The sequence below is a fragment of the Sorex araneus genome, chromosome 1, assembly GCF_027595985.1.
Source record: "Sorex araneus isolate mSorAra2 chromosome 1, mSorAra2.pri, whole genome shotgun sequence".
Classification (NCBI taxonomy): Eukaryota; Metazoa; Chordata; class Mammalia; order Eulipotyphla; family Soricidae; genus Sorex; species Sorex araneus.
Window position 1 is genome coordinate 264,986,442 of NC_073302.1, and position 20,123 is coordinate 265,006,564.

Below are 20,123 nucleotides of genomic sequence, written 5' to 3' on the forward strand. Positions count from 1 at the left end.
GACCGTTCCAGCGCTTGATTCATCTCCTCCCTTAATTTATTGGATGTCTGTTCCATAGTTGCTTGGAGTAGGTCGACTCTCCTCCATATTTCCTCTCTGAATTGTTTATCTGAGAGGTCGTAGATGTTGGGAGACTCTTTTGAGGTTTCTAGTATCTTTTCTTCTCCCTCTCTTGGTGGAGGGGATTTTCGCTGTTTCTTCATATTGTCACGGAAGTGCAGAGTTGGAACCTTAGAGTTATTTATTCCTCTTCCTTTTTGTGGGAAGAAGGGGCTCCGATTGTGCTAGACTTCCCTTATTCACTGATAGCTTTTATAGTGTCAGCCTAAGCTAATGGCTATTTTGCGTAAATGTTTGAGATCGCAAAAGTGAGTTTTCAAAGGAATACACAGTATGGATTGAGCTGAGGTAGCAAAGAATAACTGCGGCTGCGTTAGCGTTGGCCGCTCTGAGAGGAAGCCACGCCCACTTTAGACCACGCCCACTAAGACACAGGCCACGCCCCCAGTGTCTTCCTGTTGATGGGGGGGACGTGCGCAGTTACAAGCCGGTTCGGGAGACGGGGTGCGCCGGGCGAGCAGGGAGTGACTTCAGAAACTCGGGAGACGCAGACGGCAGCGGGAAGTGGGGGAAAGGGAGGGCCTCAGGGAGTTCTTTGAAGGAATGAATTCTATCAATTGTGGCCAAAGGAGAAGGCATGGAATGGTAAAAAAAAATAACTGCGGCCGCGTTAGCGTTGGCCGCTCCGGAAAGAGGCCACGCCCACTTTTTAGGCCACGCCCCCTGAGATGAGGACACGCCCCTAAGCAGCAGAGTGGAGATTGGTCAGGATCCGACGGCGGCGGCGGAAAGGTGCCAGGCAGGGGCTTCAGGAGAAGCCCCGAGCCGCGGCGGGCAGGGGGCGGGGAGGGGGGCTTCTCCGCGCTGAGGCAGGCTCTCCAAGGGATTGCCTGTTTATCTGCAGGATGGAGATTGGTCAGGAACCGACGGCGGCGGCGGAAAGGTGCCAGGCAGGGGCTTCAGGAGAAGCCCCGAGCCGCGGCGGGCAGGGGGCGGGGAGGGGGGAGATATAAAAAGTTTTGATGGTTTCCTTGGAACAATCATGAAATAGCAGTGGCTTCAGACTGGACCCAACTAGTTCCCTTTCCATGCCTCCAAAGCACCAGATGTTTAAGAAAAAGCAAATACTTGCCCTTTTTCTCTTACATGTTTTACAAGATTCACTGATTAGATTGGATTTAAATACCATGCCCCCTGCTTCCGATCCATTACCACCCAAAGTTTGACATTACAGAATGCAAGAAATATACAAGATACTAAAATCTCCCACAGCATCCCTTAGAAACTATTATTATCTCCACTATAGAGATAGAAAGTAACAAAGTTTAAAGAAAGAAACTAACTTGCCCAAGGTCATAGAAATGGCAGAGCAAAGATTCTAAAGTGCTGTAGTAGTTAAAAGCCTCATTGTGTAAGTAGTCTATTTATTTTTAAAAGCCTATTTATGTTCAAGAACAAAAAAAAGCTTATCTGTAGAAAGCTAAAAGCTCTCTAGCCCTGGATCCACCTTTGGAATTGCCACTTTCACTGCTGCTGGTATGTCCCCAGTCACCGCTGAGAGTTCAGTCTCTTCTTGCCACTGGTCCTCAGTCACACTTGGAGTTGCTTCTGCATCTCTGCAGTAAAATGACTCATTCCAACAGGGATGAGTGACTCAGTTCAGGAATTACTGTATTGATACACAGTTCAGAAATAATAGTACTACTTGGTAATCTTCTAGCACCTTTTCCCTGCCAGTTTAGAAGTCTCAAGTGTCATCCTGTTCATCCTACTCATAGCTTAGGGAGGAACATCTTCTCTTTGATTTTAATTTTTTAACGTTGCAGAAAACCAAGCCACACAAAGGCTTAATTGGCCTTGGCCAAAGGCACCTGATGCTACTAGTGGGGACACTAGATGAACAGGCAGTGTCTAAGATGTTTTTCCTCCTCTTCTAATTCCCCAGGGTCACTCTGTCTGTGGTATAAAGGAGTCTGCAATTGCAACCATAATTTTCTTGTCCATCTGCATAAGCAAGAGTAAAAAAAAAATCTCATCAGTTTAATGCTTTCTCTTTTTTGGTTGCTGTGCATTCTCCTATTTCAATTCACTACTTATTTCTTCTTGATGTCTGACCTCCTGCCTAATATGGGGGGGGGGCAAATGACCCTTTAAACAATTATTTGTTTATTTTGTATTGAATCACCATGAGATACACAGTTACAGAGTTCATCATTGGGTTTCAGTCATAAAATGTTCCACCACATTGCCCACCACGGAAGTCTACAGCTTACCTCCCACCATCCCTCCGTCCTCCCCTAAGAGCTTCTATAGCAGGCATTTTTCTACTCTCTCTGTCTCTCTGTCTGTCTCTCTCTGTCTCTCCCCCTCTTTCTCTCAAATACCCAATTTTTCCTGAGTTTGTACAGATAATATTCAGCTCTTGAAAACAAATGTGTAATCATAATAATATTTAAATTTATAGGTTACCAGAAAACTTAAGTCAAACCTAATCCAAATTAGAGACCAAACATTGTATCTCGCCCTATTTGTGATTAATCACACACATGAAAAAAAAAAAAACCTAGTAATAGTAGTGGCAACAGTATTTATTTTGATAGTTCTAAATTGATTTTTCTGCATTAGGGAACTATAAGAATTCATTTACCAGATTGAGGATAGAAAACATCATTACTCCCCACAAAGAAATAGTCTTCGTTTTACCTTAGGAGAAGCTCCACAAACATAAATAATAAGCATTTTAAAAATGATCTTGACTGTGTACTTTGTCATTATTAGTTGACATATTGGCAATTTCAATTCTTAAGAGTCTATTTTACCACTGGTTGTTTTATAAAAAATAAAAAACAGAAGTAGGCCCAACTTCTTATATTTAGGTTGTCTGTGTTCCTACATATCAACTTGAATTTTATAATGAGAACATGAACTTGGAATCAGGAACTCGATTAAAGTTTATAGCCCTTGGGTAAGAGAAACAACAGTATATTGTGACCAGAATTTGCTGAAAAGTGAAAACTTGTTGGAAGCATTTGATAGTCACCAAATAAAATTAGTTTCTCACTAAAAATACTATAAAAATTCTGCACAACTTTTATTTTCATACTAGTTTTATGAATTAGTTTTAGCCCCATTGTGGTTTTTATAATTTAAAAATAAAAACAGGTGTTTAACTTAAAGTCAAAGTGTTAAATGAAGGCTAACTTTGCAAACAGGTCTTCTGAATACTAGCAGTCTTTGTACAAACCTTGTGAATCCCTGGGTAGTTACCAGTCTTTCTAAAAATCATGTGAGACTCTGGGTAGAAACAGCACACTAGCATTGCTGGATTTTCTTGATTGGTGGAAGAGGAGTAGGGTTTTCTCTTTTTAACACCAGTGGGAGGGAGTCCGGGTAAGGAAGATGTTGGATATTTCCATTTTTCCCCTGTCTTTTCCATATGATCAGGCTGTATTTAATATTAAATTGCTGTTGCAAACAAACATTAGCCATTAACATATCTATACACTTAGTCCTAGTGACTTTTCAAATGTGGGAATAATCTTGGTCTTGGAGATCCGTACTAAGAGTAGAAAATATATGAAGCACTAATCATTGCATTTTTTAGTTCATCTCTTTTGCCATAAAGGATAACAGGAAAAGAAAACTGTGCAGATAACTAACTTCTTGCTAAGCACTGGGTTGCTATTCAAAATGATTCTGTATGTGTAGACATGTGTAGACATATTGTGGGCTGGAGTGATAGCACAGTGGGTAGGGCATTTGCCTTGCACCCAGAAGACCCAGGTTCCATTCCTCCATCCCTCTCAGGGAGCTCGGCAATGATTGAGACTACATCGCCCTCATGGCAGAGCCTGGCAAGCTACCTCTGGAGTAGTCAATATGCCAAAAACAGTAACAAGTCTCACAATGGAGACGTTACTGGTGCCCACTCAAGCAAGTCGATGAACTATGGGACAACAGTGCTACAGTGCTACAGTTTAACTTAAAGATATGCTGTTCTAAATGTAAAGGGGCTTTTTCTCCTGGAGAAAACTATGTTCAGATAAGCAGCATGACAAATTTATACAGTTGTATAATTAGTTCTAATGTCTAATGTGTCAAGAATTTCTCATAATATGAAGGCTTATATTTTTATTTAAATTATCAGATAACTTTTTAATATATGTTAAAACCCAATCATACTCTATAAGTGTCTACAGGTTAGTAAAGGTCACTTTTAATAAATAAATTAAGTTAGAATGGAATTAAGCATCTTAAATTGTATTCAATCTTCAAGTAGCTAGCATACTGAATTCCACTTATTTGTGATTTTGAACATTTTTTTCTCTATTGTTTCATCGCTTGTTTCTTTGTTTCTTTCTTTTGTTCTTCCTCTTCCTTCCTTCCTTCCTTCTTTCCTTCCTTCCTTCCTTCCTTCCTTCCTTCCTTCCTTCCTTCCTTCCTTCCTTCCTTCCTTCCTTCCTTCCTTCCTTCCCTCCCTCCTTCTCTCCTTCTCTTCTCCCTCCCTCCCTCTCTCATTCCCTCCCTTTGATCAGCTGCACTATGGCTCAGCCCTCATCAGTATTTTATTTTCAACATAGGAAATGCATCTATATGTTCATATTTTTTACTAGAAATATATAATAAAAGCAATAGTAATGATTTTTTCAATCAGAAATATATAGTAAAGACAAAAGTAAATTAATTTATGAAGAAATAGAGTTATGTAAAAGTGGTTCTAAAAATAAATTGGGAAGAAGGAAAATCATAAATTTGCTAAAATTTGGCCTTCTGATTAAAGTTTATTTTATGACAGAAAAGTTTAAAAAATGCTAGCCCTCAGTTTGTGAACATAAATTTGAGTAGCAAATGTAATGATTAAATTTTCTTGTGATTTTTCTCTTGATTTTACATGTCATGTACAGCAGGCACTACTTCTAAATTCAGACTAGGTAAACTTTAAGATTTCTAAAGATCTAATTAAAATAACCAAAACTCCAAATTCAGCTTTGAATCGAAATTATTGTCTGATCATAATATATTCCTCAAAACAACATGCACTCAATAGTTTATGTGAGTATGCTTCCTGTTTTGATTCACCTCTCTAGTCCTCTTAGATGGTTGCAAATTGGTTTGGAGTTAATGAGGCCATTTAACCTTCAGAACAATGGGATGTCTGGAAGGTGAGACTAAACACAACATTTGGAAAAGGACTGAGTTTTCTCTCCGTGTTTCAGACTCTTGGGCTATGTGTCATAACATTTTTCAGTATTATGCCTTTTTAGTGTGTGTGTCATTTAGGTCTCAAGATTTTATATAATAGCTCAAAGCCTACTTTTGGATCAATGCTTAAGGAATCATTGTCACTGAGGCTTGGGGTACTAAGGATTGAACTAGTGTCAGCTGTGTGCAGGGAAAGTGTCCCACCACACTGCACTCCCACTGTCTATCCGTAACCCATCTCAATTTTTCTTAATACTTCCCATTAATGTAAAATTTAGACGTTTTGAGTTAGAAATATGGGGTATGAGGGTTGTTGCCATCTCTAAATATCACTGTATCACTGTCATCTCATTGTTCATTGATTAACAGTATCTTGCTGGGCTCTCCAAGAGGCATATGCATTTATTTCCCTCTATGATAATGTGCCCTATGTTCACAGGAATATGTTCACTCATGTGAAGGCTCGACCCGAGCATGTGTACAGCAGCCTGGAGCGTGGTGGCGGTTGGGTAGAGGAAGTAGGCTGCCAGGGCTGGGTTCCTTGGGGCGGGGAGTGCTCTCACCTGACCCACTCTGGGGTGCCCCTGGCACAGAGTCCGGTGGCATGGCTATAGGGGCCTCATTTTATGCTCCCTTCTGGGAGAAGCTGCCATGAGTTCTGAAGGGTGGCCGATGAGATTGTCTGTCACCGGTAGGAGGTAGCTTATGGGTGTGACCGACCGCTGGGACACTGGAGACTGGGGGAAGCAGGCAGAGGATCTCTGCTCCTAGGTCCCATTGAGCCCAGTGTCCGAGATCACAAAGTTCCGCATCGCCTGGGTTCTGTGGGACTTCACTCGTGTGAGGCTAGCCTGAGTGTGTGGAAAGCGGCCTGGAGCGTGGTGGCAGTTGGGTAGTGGAGGTTGGCCCCGGGGTCAACCCATAAGCCACCTCCTATTGACACCAGATAATTTTATCATCGGCCACCCTCCAGAATTCATGGCTGCTTCTCCCAGAAGGGAGCATCATATGAGGCCCCCATATCCATGCCACCGGACTCTGCGCCAGGCTTTTTACACTCAGGGCGCCCCAGAGCGGGGTCTGTGAGAGCCCTCCTCACCCCAGCAGCTGACCTCCACCTCTTTACATATACTTTGCTTAATTATTATTATTATTATTATTATTATTATTATTATTATTATTATTAATTATTATGCTTTTTGGGTCACACCCGGCGATGCACAGGGGTTACTCCTGGCTAATGCACTCAGGAATCACCCCTGGAGGTGCTCAGGTGACCATATGGGATGCTGGGATTTTGAACCCTGGTCGACCGCATGCAAGGCACATGCCCTACCCGCTCTGCTATCACTCCAGCCCCTACTTTGCTTAATTATTACAGGAAAATATTTTGTTTTTATTTCATTTTTTTAGTTTTATTTACTCATAGATAATATTTTTGCGATAGCTTTTTAAGAATATTCTGCAAATGTAATGAATGGGGACAATCGTGTATCTTTAAGGTAAGGACATTTTTAAAAATTAAATTAAGTTTACTTTAAAATTGAAGTGCTATGGTGTGCAGTAATATTAAAGTCATTATCTTATAGTCACAAAGTCATTCCCCAATCTGTCCCCGCGTGTTTGATAAGCCTTCCATTTTTCTCTTGTCCCTCACCACGAACTCCCCCCTCCCTCCACCTTTCATTTCTGCTTATCATATCTCATATTTTTTTTGGCATTGGGGAGAAAAAGTGTTCTTAAATTTAATTTGATTTTAACTTCTATGTGAAGGTGGATGTAAAGAGAAACAACAGAATGTGAGTAAAGGCCAGGAAATGTCAATGTATGTCACTTCTAAAATAAATGTAATTCTAATAATTCAAAATGAATGATCAATATAACTTTATCTACTAATACAAAAAAATTATTGCATGCCCAACTTAAGTATTTTTAAATAATCTCTGAGAAATAGAAATAATTTTTATAATTTAAGGCTAGAGCTGATGTGCTTCCAGACACATAGGGCATTTTATCTTTCATCAATTCATGAGCATATGCCTTTCTAGAGAATTGCTCTTCCTTCTAATAATGACAATAAATTGCCACGATGACAGAATTGTCGGCAGACATCCAAGGACAACTGATTATTCTGTCACTCCCGGTGCACTACTGACCACTTCAGAGATTAATATTTGTCTCAAAGGCCATTGAAACAAACATATAATGGCACATATAAATTAGGATAGCTGTGATGTTAGTTAATAATTATTTCATCTGCTGATAAAGAAGAACTCCTACCCTAACTCTGAAGAAGTCAGAGAATCCCCATCTTTGTATATATGTACACACAAATTTTGATCTTGATTTATTTTAAAAAACTTTCATGCATTGCATATGTAGGAAAATAGAACAACAATATCAGTAACAAAGAAGTCTTGATTCACAGTCATCTTACTCCAACAATAAGATTTTTAGGAAAGAAAATACTAAAAAAAAAAATTATCTAGCCTTTTATCTATAAGTAGTTAAAAAAAGTACCATTTTGCAGAGGTTTTAGTATGTTTAAATATTAAAACATGAGTTAATACAGTCATTAAAATATGGGTTAATATAGTCATAGGTGTTTTCAAGCCTAAGATAAGCCTCCATTACTTAGCTAAAATTACTGTTTCTGATTTCTCTTACTGCTTTACCACCACTTAGGAATTGTCTCGAAAACAAAAGAAAAAAGTTGCAATGAAATAGAAAAATGAATGAATCCCCAAATCATACTTATCTCATATATGTTTATAATACCTTTAAATATTTATTTACTTAGGTTAATAGCATATATATTATGTGGCATATACAGCAGAAAATTTTAATTAAAAAATAGCAAATAACTAATATGTAACAATGACAAATTCATTGCCATATCTTGAAAACAGTATACAATTATTTTAGATGGCATTTATTGATACAGTTGAAGCCGAGTTTCGTAGGCTAAAAATAAAGTTCTATATTTATAGCAGTTATATCAAAATTTATGAAGCTCAGGAAACAACAGTGTTTGTTAAGATAATAATATAATTTTTTTTGTCTGTTTTGTTTTGGGGTCACACCCGGTGTTGGTCAGGGCTTACTCCTGCTTCTGCTCTTAGGGATCATTCCTGGTTATGACACCATATGTTACCAAACTCTGCTACCATATGTCATGCTGGGGTTTGAACCTGGGTCGGCCTTTTGCAAGGCAAATGCCCTAACCACTGAAATATCTCTCTAGCCCCCAATGTGATAAAATTTATTAATATTTTAATCCTCACCAAAAATGTTCTGGCTATTTAGTAGATGTTTAAAACCAATGTTGATCATTGTCTCTATGATGATGAAAATAAGTATAGACATATCAACAGATAACCAACAAATATGAAAACCTATTTACATATTTCTATATTAGTCACCTGTAAATCTTTCACCCATAGAGCTAACCTGTTAGTTATATACCTATTTTTATATGCCTTAATACCTTCATCATAATGAAAAACTGAAAACCTGTTTTTCCAATGCCTTACTTATTTTAAAAAATTGCTGTTGAGTTCATATTCCTTACTAGTAATTGTACAAGAAATGAGTATAAGTGTACATAAGCAAATTCTTCTTATTACCAAACATGCACCCTAATTTAGTAGTGAAATTGATGTAAAATAACAATTTTGTTTACTGCAATATCAATTGTTAAGGTGAAGGAATATTCAATTGTACTTTGCAGTCAAATCTGTATTACGAAATGATCTCTCTGGTCACTATAAGAAAAAAGGTATTTGAAGAAGCAATCGTGGATATTAAAAACACATCTTTTTTGTGGGGGGTGTCATACCTGGCAATGCACAGTCAGGAATCACCCCTGGCAGTGCTCAGAGGACCATATGGGATGCTGGGAATTGAACGCGGGTCGGCCGTGTGCAAGGCAAATGCCTTACCCGGTGTACTATTGCTCCAGCCCCTAAAAACGCGTGTCTCTTTAGTAGGAAGCAGCTTTGAGATAAGAATATGATCTGATAGTTTACCAGTCAGTGAAATACTGATATATTTTGAATATACTTTCAGATTTACTGACTGAGCGATAGCACAGCGGTTGGGCATTCGCCTTTCACGTGGCCGACTGGTGTTTGATTCCTCCGCCCCTCTCAGAGAGCCCGGCAAGCTACTGAGAGTATCAAGCCCCCATGGCAGAGCCTGATAAGCTACCCGTGCGTATTGGATATGCCAAAAACAGTAACAATATGTCTCTCAATGAGAGAAGTTTCTGGTGCCCTCTGGAACAAATTGATGAGCAACGGAATGACAGTGACAGTGACAGTGATTCTAATTTAGTCTCTGAACTTAAAATTGCAGTTTTTAAAAAATCTGTTTCACCTTTATTCAACATATGCCTGGTAAGCTACCCATGGCATATTCGATATGCCAAAAACAGTAAGAACAAGTCTCACAATGGAGACATTACTGGTGCCGGCTCAAGTAAATGGATGTGCAACGAGATGACAGTGATACACTGATTTGAACTCTATATTGCACAATAAGAATGCATGCATAATAGTAATAAACATATACATTCATAAATATATATTGCTTTTTGGGTCACACCTGCAGATGCACAGGAGTTACTCCTGGTTTTGTACTCAGGAATTACTCCTGGCAATGCTCAAGGGACCATGCAGGATGCTGGGAATTGAGCCTGGGCCATTCGTGTACAAGGCAAATGCCCTACCCCTACCCGTTGTGTTATCACTCCAGCCCCCATAATAATATTTTTAATAAATTCACATTTTCTGGTGGATCATTCTTTATGGACCAAATTCTATAGAACTTATTACAGTTTTTAGACAGAGTTTTGAAAGATGGCCTTAATAGAGTGAAGCTATACTACAAAATTAATTTTCACTTCTTCACAACCTATATGTAGTTTCTGTTCTGCTGAAGTCTGTTTTTTATTTTCATCTACTCTGAAATAATATATCTACGTCCCTTGTGTTTAGGATAAGATAGTCTGACTCAAAAATGTTTCCTCTGCATCACATAACTGTGCATTAATACCACCATGATACATATTTGCATTTTCAGAAAAACATCATTACCATTTAATAATGTTCTATTATTTATCTTTAAAATATAACATTTATACTTTTTTGATATATTTTAGAAGAAGTTTACCATAATTATATACTAAAATAGTATTCTTCCCATTTCATATGCAAAACAATTCTATAGAGGTAGAATCTATTTTGATGCGTTGATGATTTATATGTGAACCTATCATTACAGAAAATATATTATAGTAAATGCAAAAACAGAATCCTACTCTGTAGGATAAATTCAGGAATCATAATGCTTTGATTCTGTGTGCCTCTGCATTACTTACACCGCTCATACCAATCGCACACCTATAACTTAAAATACCTATGCATATTTTAATCTAATTTTGCATCATAAATGTATTCTGAAACTGACTTATTTATACTTCTATGCACAAAAGCCTTCATAAATCACATAGTAAAGTTAGACTAAGCTATGTATATAAAATAACATTTTATTAGAATAATTTACATAAGATTCTAGAACTATCAGCCTATTCTTTTTCTCCAAGAATTTAGAACAGCAAAATATGAATGAGCTACATTTCTCAGCATTTTTAAATATAAAAGGTAGAATGTTTGTATATATAAATCTGTATATTCATATATTTGAATTTTGTCTGAAGTTCTCATTTAAAATATCTATAGTCCCTTATTTTACCTGATAGGCAAATATTAAATGATTTAAGGACTGGAGAGATAATACAGAAGGAAGGTCACTTGCTTGCATACGGCTAACCTGTGTGAGCTTCAATATCCAATATGTTCTTCCAAGCCCTGCTAGAGGTGATTCCTCACATCAGAGGCTAAGTAAGTTCTGAAACTTTCCAAGTATCTTCCCCCACAAACAAAGAAGGGGTTAAAAGAGTACTGAGGTAAACATAGCCATAAGTATGCATTCCTATTCATAGAAAATGCAATGTAAGCATTTCTATAGTGAATCCAAAAAGTAACTAGACTTTGAAAATAACCTGTATACTGAAGAATTTATTGTTTAATCAAAGGTGATGTTCTCAAACAAAGCCCTTCATAAAGCCTAAGGAAAAGTATATCATAAGAGTGAGACATAACAGCTTTCTCCCACTACTAATTCAAAGATTGAATAGAAAAGATACAGGTTTTAACATTAGAAAGAAAGTTGTGATCATAAGTGTGAAATGTCAAACATATTCTCCCAGGTGCAAATCAGACCACTATTCTGTTGCCCTAATAAAATTCCTTTAGATTTGTGACCAGTTTCCAACAAAGTATTAACAAAAAATAATTATATCACTTGCAGGTGAAATATTTAAGAATAAGGCAACACTTTTAAAATCTAGTTTTTCTCTTTAGGAATGCAAATTAACAGTGTTTGTATCACGGCTTATATAATATTATGGCCAATGACACCATGAAGCTATCATGGACATGTATTATGAAAAATACAAAATCAGTGAGGTATTAAATCACCCAGGGTTATAAAGTTATTCACTGTATTATAGTTACATATCACATCCCAGAAGATAAAACAATAGACTTCAATAATCCCTATTATCACTCCCTCATGGATCAGTTGATATTTTTACGCAATAGAGATTATCATCATAAATTTGAGTGATTTTATCAATTTTGCAACACAATATTTAAATTCCAAGTGAGTCGCAGTCATTGAAGAGAAATCAGCAACAATTATGCCCAGGAGTTTCTAGGTTGTTGGTGCAAGTCAAGACATTTTTCAATTTCAGTCTCTTTGTACTTACCATTTTTAAGAACAGCTCAAAAGGACCTGAATCTTCCCTACTTGACTCGAGTTGTATAAAATAAAGATCAAATAAAATAAATACTTTTTTATTAGGAAAAGTATGGCATGAAAAAGTCTTAATATCTTGTTAGAAGACTTAAGGGGATGGGGTGGAGTGATAGTACAATGGGCAGCGTCTTTGCCTTGCACATGGTCAATCTCTATTTGATCCCTGGGACCTCATAGGGTCCCCAAAGCCATGCCAAGAATAAACCCTGAGCACAGAGCCAAGAGTAAATCCTGAGCACTCCCAGGTATGGCCCTCAAACAAAAACAAACAAAAGAGTTTGAAGGGATTTAGAACAAACACAATGCAAAGAACAAATAAAGTATATGTTTTTGCTTGTTTGTTTGTTTTTTTATTGTTTAATTGAGTTACTGTGAGAACAGTTACAGGACATTTAGGATCGAGTCTCAGTCATACTATGCTCAAACACCAATCCCTTCACCAAAACAAAGTATATGTTTTAAGAGATTAAAATAATTATGGATTTAATAAATTACTTAAAGCAGAACTTAAATGTTCCTTTAAATATATATTAAGAAGGAATTTGAATATTAATTTTTAATGACTCAATGATTTTTTAGTGACTCAATAAATTCAATAACTTTACATATGAAGAAAGAAGGAAAAGAAGGAAGAACAGAAGAGAAAAGGATTGAGGAAGGGAAAATTTTAAATAAAAAAACTGAAAGTGAACATTGTGAGTCTGTGCATGTGACAGACAAACAGGGAGAGAGAAGAATTGAGAAATTAGCAGAAGGTGCTGAATTTTCCCTCAATAATTCAATGGAATTAGCATTACATTTTACATATAACTCTTCCATTAGGGTCTTACCTTTCTACATAATCCAGCAGCCTTGAACAGTGATTTGAAGCAGGAGCATCATGACCACCTACTGCATAAAGAAAACCATCACATGTGGCCACTCCAACACCCCCTCTTCTCTTACACATGGGGGCACACATGTTCCACTTATTTGTGTGAGGATCGTAATATTCCATTGAACTCAGACAGGAACTGCCATCACGACCTCCAACAGAATACAACCTAAAAACATGATTGAAAATCCTTAATTTATTGTAATAGTAAGTATCACAAGATGGAGGGAGAATCTTTTAAAAACACAATTTCACTGGTTTCATCTCCAATATCATAGCATAATTCTATAGAATAATTTTTATGACAGTATTAGTATAAACCCAGAGGCAAACCTTCATATTTCACAAGAAAATTTATATTAAAACTACTCTAAAAATGTTACATTTGCCAGGTATTCCCAATAATCAAACTGCAACATACTAAATAGAACTATAATTTTCTAACCTTAATCATTTAAAAAACTTTGACACTTTTGAACCAAATATTGTTTAAATAATTAACTATATTAATTTTTTAGTTTAACGAATATTAAATAAGTTATCTAAAGCAAATAGGATGTATATATCTCTAATATTTTCTTGAAAATTTTGATAATCAGAGGAAACTTTCTTCTCCCCATTTGAATTACCAACATGTCAAACCTACAAATGGATTTTTAAATAAATGGAATTTTACAGATTAGTGTTATAGCACTCATTTGTTTATTCTCCTATTATTTGCTATAAGAATGCCTTTTCCGGTAAATGGACTGCACAAAACTAGTTAGGAAAAAAAGGTGAATACAAATAATTATTCCTTACAGAAAATTATTTTAAAATAAATAAGAAAACTAATTTGTATAAAAAGGTCACGTATTTTGGACTATTAATGTATGTATGATTATAGCACTGTAGCACTGTTATCCTGTTGTTCATCAATTTGCTCGAGCAGGCACCAGTAATGTCTCATTGTGAGAATTGTTGTTACTGTTTTTGGCAAACTGAATACACAGCGGGTATGGACGATTTTAATTCTTGAAAATATTTTTATGTACTTGATATATTTTATTAATCAACATTATTATAATTAAATTAGATTGAAACAATTTTTTCTAAGTAAGAATAATATAAAAATGATTTCTGCTATAATTATATTCAAACTTATTAAAGTAACTAAGGAATATAAAAGACATACTATTAGGGGCCAGAGAGGTAATACAATGTATAATGTGTTGCATACCATGCAACTGACCTGGATTTTACCCCTGCCAACCTTTATGGTCCCTGAGTCCACCAGAAGTGAGATTTTAGTTAGAAGTAACCCCTGAACAAAGCTGGGTCTGTTCCCCATAAAAGGACAATAGAATAAAAAAAGAAGGAAGGAAGGAAGGAAGGAAGGAAGGAAGGAAGGAAGGAAGGAAGGAAGGAAGGAAGGAAGGAAGGAAGGAAGGAAGGAAGGAAGGAAGGAGGGAGGGAGGGAGGGAGGGAGGGAGGGAGGGAGGGAGGGAGGGGGAAAGAATAAGAAAGTAGATTAATTCTACAAGTGACAGTAAAATTTTGTGGAGATCTCTCTAAGTTGTTTCCTAACTATCCCTGCTACCTAATTTAGGTCCTTTCCTTGATTTGTTTTACTTCAATGACACATTATATGTGAGAATAAGAAGAGTTCAATATTTGATGGTGAAAGTACATATATTGCCAATATAGAAAGTGACAGCTGACAGTTACACAGCATGAAAGAAAATGTGACATTTTACTTAGGCTTGGAAGATGAGTAGAAATTTGTAAGATGAAGAAACACAAAGAAAGTGTTCCATGCAGGGGCAGCGTTATGTATAAAGACAAGGGGCACTGAAGGTCAGAGCAGGTGATAAATAAAGAGTGGCAGGTATGTCATATTGATGAGAAGGGTAGTGTGAAGGAAAAGAAAGGAGAGATAAAACTGTTCAGATGAAAAATAGCAGATGGAGATTGAAGGGCATGGGTTATATGTCACTCTTTGGGGTTGGTATTTCATCCTGAGGCTATAAAATAGACAGAAAAATAACATTGTTAAGAATCTCCAAATTCACATAGTCTATATCTTCTTGCATATCAAAACCAGAAAGAACAGAAAAATCTCTATGTTAATCAACTTAAGAATTTCTATGGGAATGACAGAAATTCACTTGTCTATGACTTCCAGGTAAATTTTAATAAAAAAACTATTAGAGTTCATTTACATATGTTCCATGGATATTATATTCCAGTGTATATAAAATAGTAGTTGAAAGAAGCACATTCTGCATTAATTAGGATATAGGTTCAGGTGTGTTTGAAAGCTACTGTTCAGGCATTAAGAACTAAACACTTCTCACATTTACTATATCCTCAATAAAGTGTAATCCAGTTATACTTTAGTAGTTTATAGCGAAGAACGATAAATTATCTGAGAATTTCCTGAAGTTGCATGCTAATAAACTAGCTTGTATAGTTTAATAGATGTTGGAAGAAGACACAGACTCAAACATGAGTTTGCTACTCGGCACACTAGGTAGCTTCATATTCATTTTTATTCTGTTCATGCATTTAAACTTCACCAAAGTGATAAAGAAACTTAGGTAAATATTGCACTGAGTTTTTGTCACATTTGAGGACCTGCAAGTTTAAAATTTGCTAATTCTCTAAACTTGCTTTCATCAAACACCCATCTATTGTGTTTTTCAGGGAGGGAAATAATCATTATTCTAGTGAAAGATGAATGCTCTGTGTGTGTCAATTGATGACACTATTTCTACCTATCAAAGTTGTCTGATTTCAAAACAAATTTGATGGGCTGGATGGAACATTACTGCAGCAAGCAGGGTGCTTGCCTTATTACAGCTAGTCTGGGTTTGGTCCCCAACACCATATATTGTCCCCTAAGTCCCACCGGGATTGGTCTCTGAGGGTAGAAGCAGGAGTCAGTCCTGAGCACTGGCCAGGTATGCGCCCCCCTCAATAAATAAATAATTAATGTAAAAATGAAGTGTTGTTAAAAAAAAAGAAGTTTCCAGTTGCTCTTGTTTGGGAGTATGCAGTAATACCAAATCACCTGCAGAATTGTCAGCTGACCGTCTTGTTATGTTCTACCATGGAGTCTTGACTTTCACCACTGTTCAAGCAGCAGAAGAAAGACCTCAAAGTTAATTAGAGCCTAATATTTTAAGTTGTATAACTTATTTTTTCCCAACTTATTGGTGAATATATTTTCATATGGCTAAGGTCAAATAGCTAAAGTCATGAAAAATGTATTTTCTCATTCACTGTGTTTATTTACCTAGCTTAAAATTTAAAAACTTTATGTTGCTTATAGAATACTGAAAGAGGAGATGTATTAAAAGAGGGATGCCTACATCACTCTAGACCCCAAAGTTTAGGGAAGAAAGGACAAAGTTGGAGAGAAATAAAGGGGGGAAGAGGAGAATGGCAAGTAATGGGTGAACAGGGATAAGAACTTCAGTTTATACCGATGATATGGGTGACTGGTATAGTCATGTATACAAGACAAAAATGAAAGCATGAGATCTAAGCTGCAACCACAACCTTTGTATTGTTCTTGTCAAGTTGACAGGGGCTAAAGTGGTGGCAATTATTGGAATACTAATGGAGAAAAGTTGAAACTGCTGGTGGGATTGGAGATAGACTATTATATTGCTAAATCTCAGCTATCAATAAATTTGTAAATCTCAGTTCTTTAATAACTAAAAATGTTCATATGAAACAATAAATGATCATGAGGCAGTTAAAGATAAAGGGGCTAAGGCAGCACTATGATAAGCTCAGTAAAAAGCCAGGCCTAAGTTTCCATTTCCAAAGCTTAAGTTAGCAGTTTCCAACTTTCTTACAGTTTCCGGAGTTTCGTTTCCCCAAGTGATGTGGCCCACAAGGATAACTAAACAGAAAAGGCTGCCAAGGCAACCAAACAGACACAACTCTGCTTAGTTCTTTATTAACTAGTATTCTAGTCAAACTTCTTTTTTCTTTGGTAGTTATTCAAAGACTTTCGTTTTGTTTCTTTTTTTTTCTTAAGTTCGGGCACCATAATTTGCAAAGTTATTCCTAATTGAGTATCTGGCATACAGTGTTTCAACAACACAGTCCCTTCACCAGTGTTCTGTCCCCTCCACCAGTGCCCCCAGTTTCCCTCCCATTCGACACTGACAGGCACTATTTTGTTGTTGTTTTTTAAAAAAATATACATTAGGTGTTACAATCACTGTATCACTGTATCATTGTTATCCCATTGTTCGTCATTATTCAAGAGGTCACCAGTAACTTCTTCATTTGTCCCTGTCACACGCTAGTAGTAGCCCAATGGCATCTGCTTGCTCCAGGAACACTGAGAGCAAGTTATTGTTACAGTAACAATAATGTGTTACAATAACATTCCTAATAGAGTTTCATTCATAGCACTCTACTTCCTCCTCCTGAATGAATAGAAATACTGATTGTTACAATGTTCCCCTCCCTGTCTTATCCCCCTCCCCTATCCTCATCCCAATTGTAAACTTCTTACTGAAGATTGGTTCTCAAGCTCTCAGTTACCTGTAGCACTTAGGCTTTTGCTATTCTCCTATATTTCTTTATATCCTACATCTGAGATCATCCTGTCTGCCCTCTCCTTTGACTAACTTGACTCGGTATGATACTCTCCCAGTCCATCCATGTTGTATCAAATTTAATTATTTCATCTTTTCTTACAGCCAAGTTGTTGAACCTGTGTATAAAAATTACTTTGGCTGTTGCAGGTTGCCTGTTTATGAAGCCTCTCTATTTAAATTTAAATTTGTTTTTTCTTTACTCTAGTTAATGTCTTGTGTCAGCTTAAGTACTAGATTAGCCAAGAATCAAGAGAGATAAGAGGGAAATTTCTACCTCAGCAAAAACATAGCTGTTAAGCAGGTGGGAGCCTATATAGCCTATTTAGTGTAAACCATGAAACATGACAATACTTCTTAAACAAATCTATAATCATAAATGTACACTTAAATTCTGACCCATTAACCATGTCTCCAAGTGACAGAATGGGTCACTTCAATAATAATACTTTCGGGGCTGGAGCGATAGCACAGCGGGTAGGGCATTTGCCTTGCACGCGGCCGACCCGGGTTCGATCCCCGGCATCCCATATGGTCCCCCAAGCACTGCCAGGAGTAATTCCTGAGTGCAAAGCCAGGAGTAACCCCTGAGCATCGCTGGGTGTGACCCAAAAAGAAAATAATAATAATAATAATAATAATAATACTTTCATGTTTCTTGCTATCTCATACTCTGCGCCAAACTCACACTGCATACTCTAACTCAAACTGCACCTGTAGTTTGCTTTCTTTTTTCTGTGTTGATTTTTACTCTCCTTAATAAAATGTAAATTCTAAGAGGGTTGATTTAATTCATCTTCTTACATAACACCAAAACAATATATGTTTACAATTTTTTTAGAAATGAATCAAGCTTTGATTTCCAACTCTCAAAAAATCTAATTAAACACAGGAAATCTCAAAAAGAAAAAAAGAAAAAAAAAGGTGCCTGGTTGAGTTTTGCTGAAGCATGATTTTGACAAATGGGAGAGAAAATTATTATTATTTTTGCTGTTGTTATTGTTCTATGGGCCACTCTGGAGCCAGCAAGACTTTTTCCTGGCTCTGTACTCAAGGACCACTCCTGGTGTTCAAGGATCACTCTTGGGGGACTCATATATGGTGACAGTGATCAAATTGAGGACAATCACAAGCAATACAAGGGTCTTACTCCTTGTGCCAACACTCTGGTTTTCAGAGAAGGAATTAATAATCAAACACTCTAAGAACACAATTTAAAGGATTAGTTTTAAATGAATAAAGATGGATTATTTAAAATGCTAAAAAGTTTTATATGCTGGAAACTATTATAATCTAATTTAGGTTTTATATTAATGGAAGTTAATATAACGCATTTTGAAATTTCTGAAATTAGTGTTCTTAAGTTTAATAAACTGAACCCTTTGGGCATTGATCCTATAGTAAGGAAGTTAATGACATGAAGAACTAGAGTTAAATTAGGTCACCCCTGTTGAGAATTTTAAATTGTATCCAAAAATCAGAGAAAATATAAACAAAAATTATATTCACAGTGAGCAGGGGTATTTACATGTTTTTAAAGACAAAGGAAAGGGTTGGAGTGATGGTACAGTGGGTAGGGTATTTGCCTTATACACTTCAATTCCCAGCATCCCAAATTCTCCTCCTAGTTCATCAGGACTGATTCCTTAGTATAGAGCCAGTACTAAGTCCACAAAACTGCTGGAGATGGCCCTAAAACAACACAAGATAACAATTATTAAAAAGAATTATTAAAAACCCTGCCACAGTGGTGGGGTGGGTTGGGGGGGATGGGATTGGGGGGTGGAAGGGATACTGGGTTCATTGGTGGTGGAGAATGGACACTGGTGGAGGGATGGGTACCGAACACTGCATGAGGGAAAAACAAGCACGAAATGTGTGAATCTGGAACTGTACACTCACTGTGACTCACTAATTAAAAAATTTAAAAAAAATTTAAAAAGACTAAAAAAAAAAAGAATGTCTCGTTTGGAGGGCCGACCATAGGAAAAACCATAAGGGTCTGAATTATCAAGGGCAGAAAGGGACACTGAGTCATTCAATATTATTGACGTAAAGGGTATATAAGGCCGGTAGTAGAATACTGGAGGGAAAAAAAGAGCTTTAAATCATAAATCTATTCTATTCCAGATTGGTGAGTCAGTCAATGCTTATGAACCAGTAGGGAACTAAAGTGAATGTCTGTTGTTGCTATACATTTTAATTCTGAGGTGTGATTTATCAAGACTTCTCTTTGGAACAGTGGAAAATAGCTAGTTTATTCTTGTGTTGGCACTTAAGCAGTTTCATAGATTTATTGAATAATTTCATTCTTCTTTAATTCTTTTTAATTTTATCGAATCACTGTGAGATAGTTACAGGCTTTCATGTCTGGGTTACAATCTCACAATGATCAAACACCCATGCCTCCACCAGTGCACATTCCCCACCTTAGTCAGAGTGATCTTTATGAAATCTAAATGCAACCACAGCTCTGTCCTTTTATAACTTGTAGCCAGGTTGCAACG

The 20,123-nt window shown here is 36.8% G+C and overlaps 1 protein-coding gene across 1 annotated transcript in view; it reads right to left on the minus strand.

Annotated features, from left to right (window-relative positions):
- Nucleotides 1–20,123, minus strand: part of KLHL1 (kelch like family member 1) — a 319,714-nt gene that overhangs the window by 18,823 nt on the left and 280,768 nt on the right. The window contains exon 9 of the mRNA XM_004604001.2: nt 12,975–13,187. Coding sequence (XP_004604058.1) covers nt 12,975–13,187 — 213 coding nt within the window. The remainder of the gene's footprint in view (nt 1–12,974; nt 13,188–20,123) is intronic.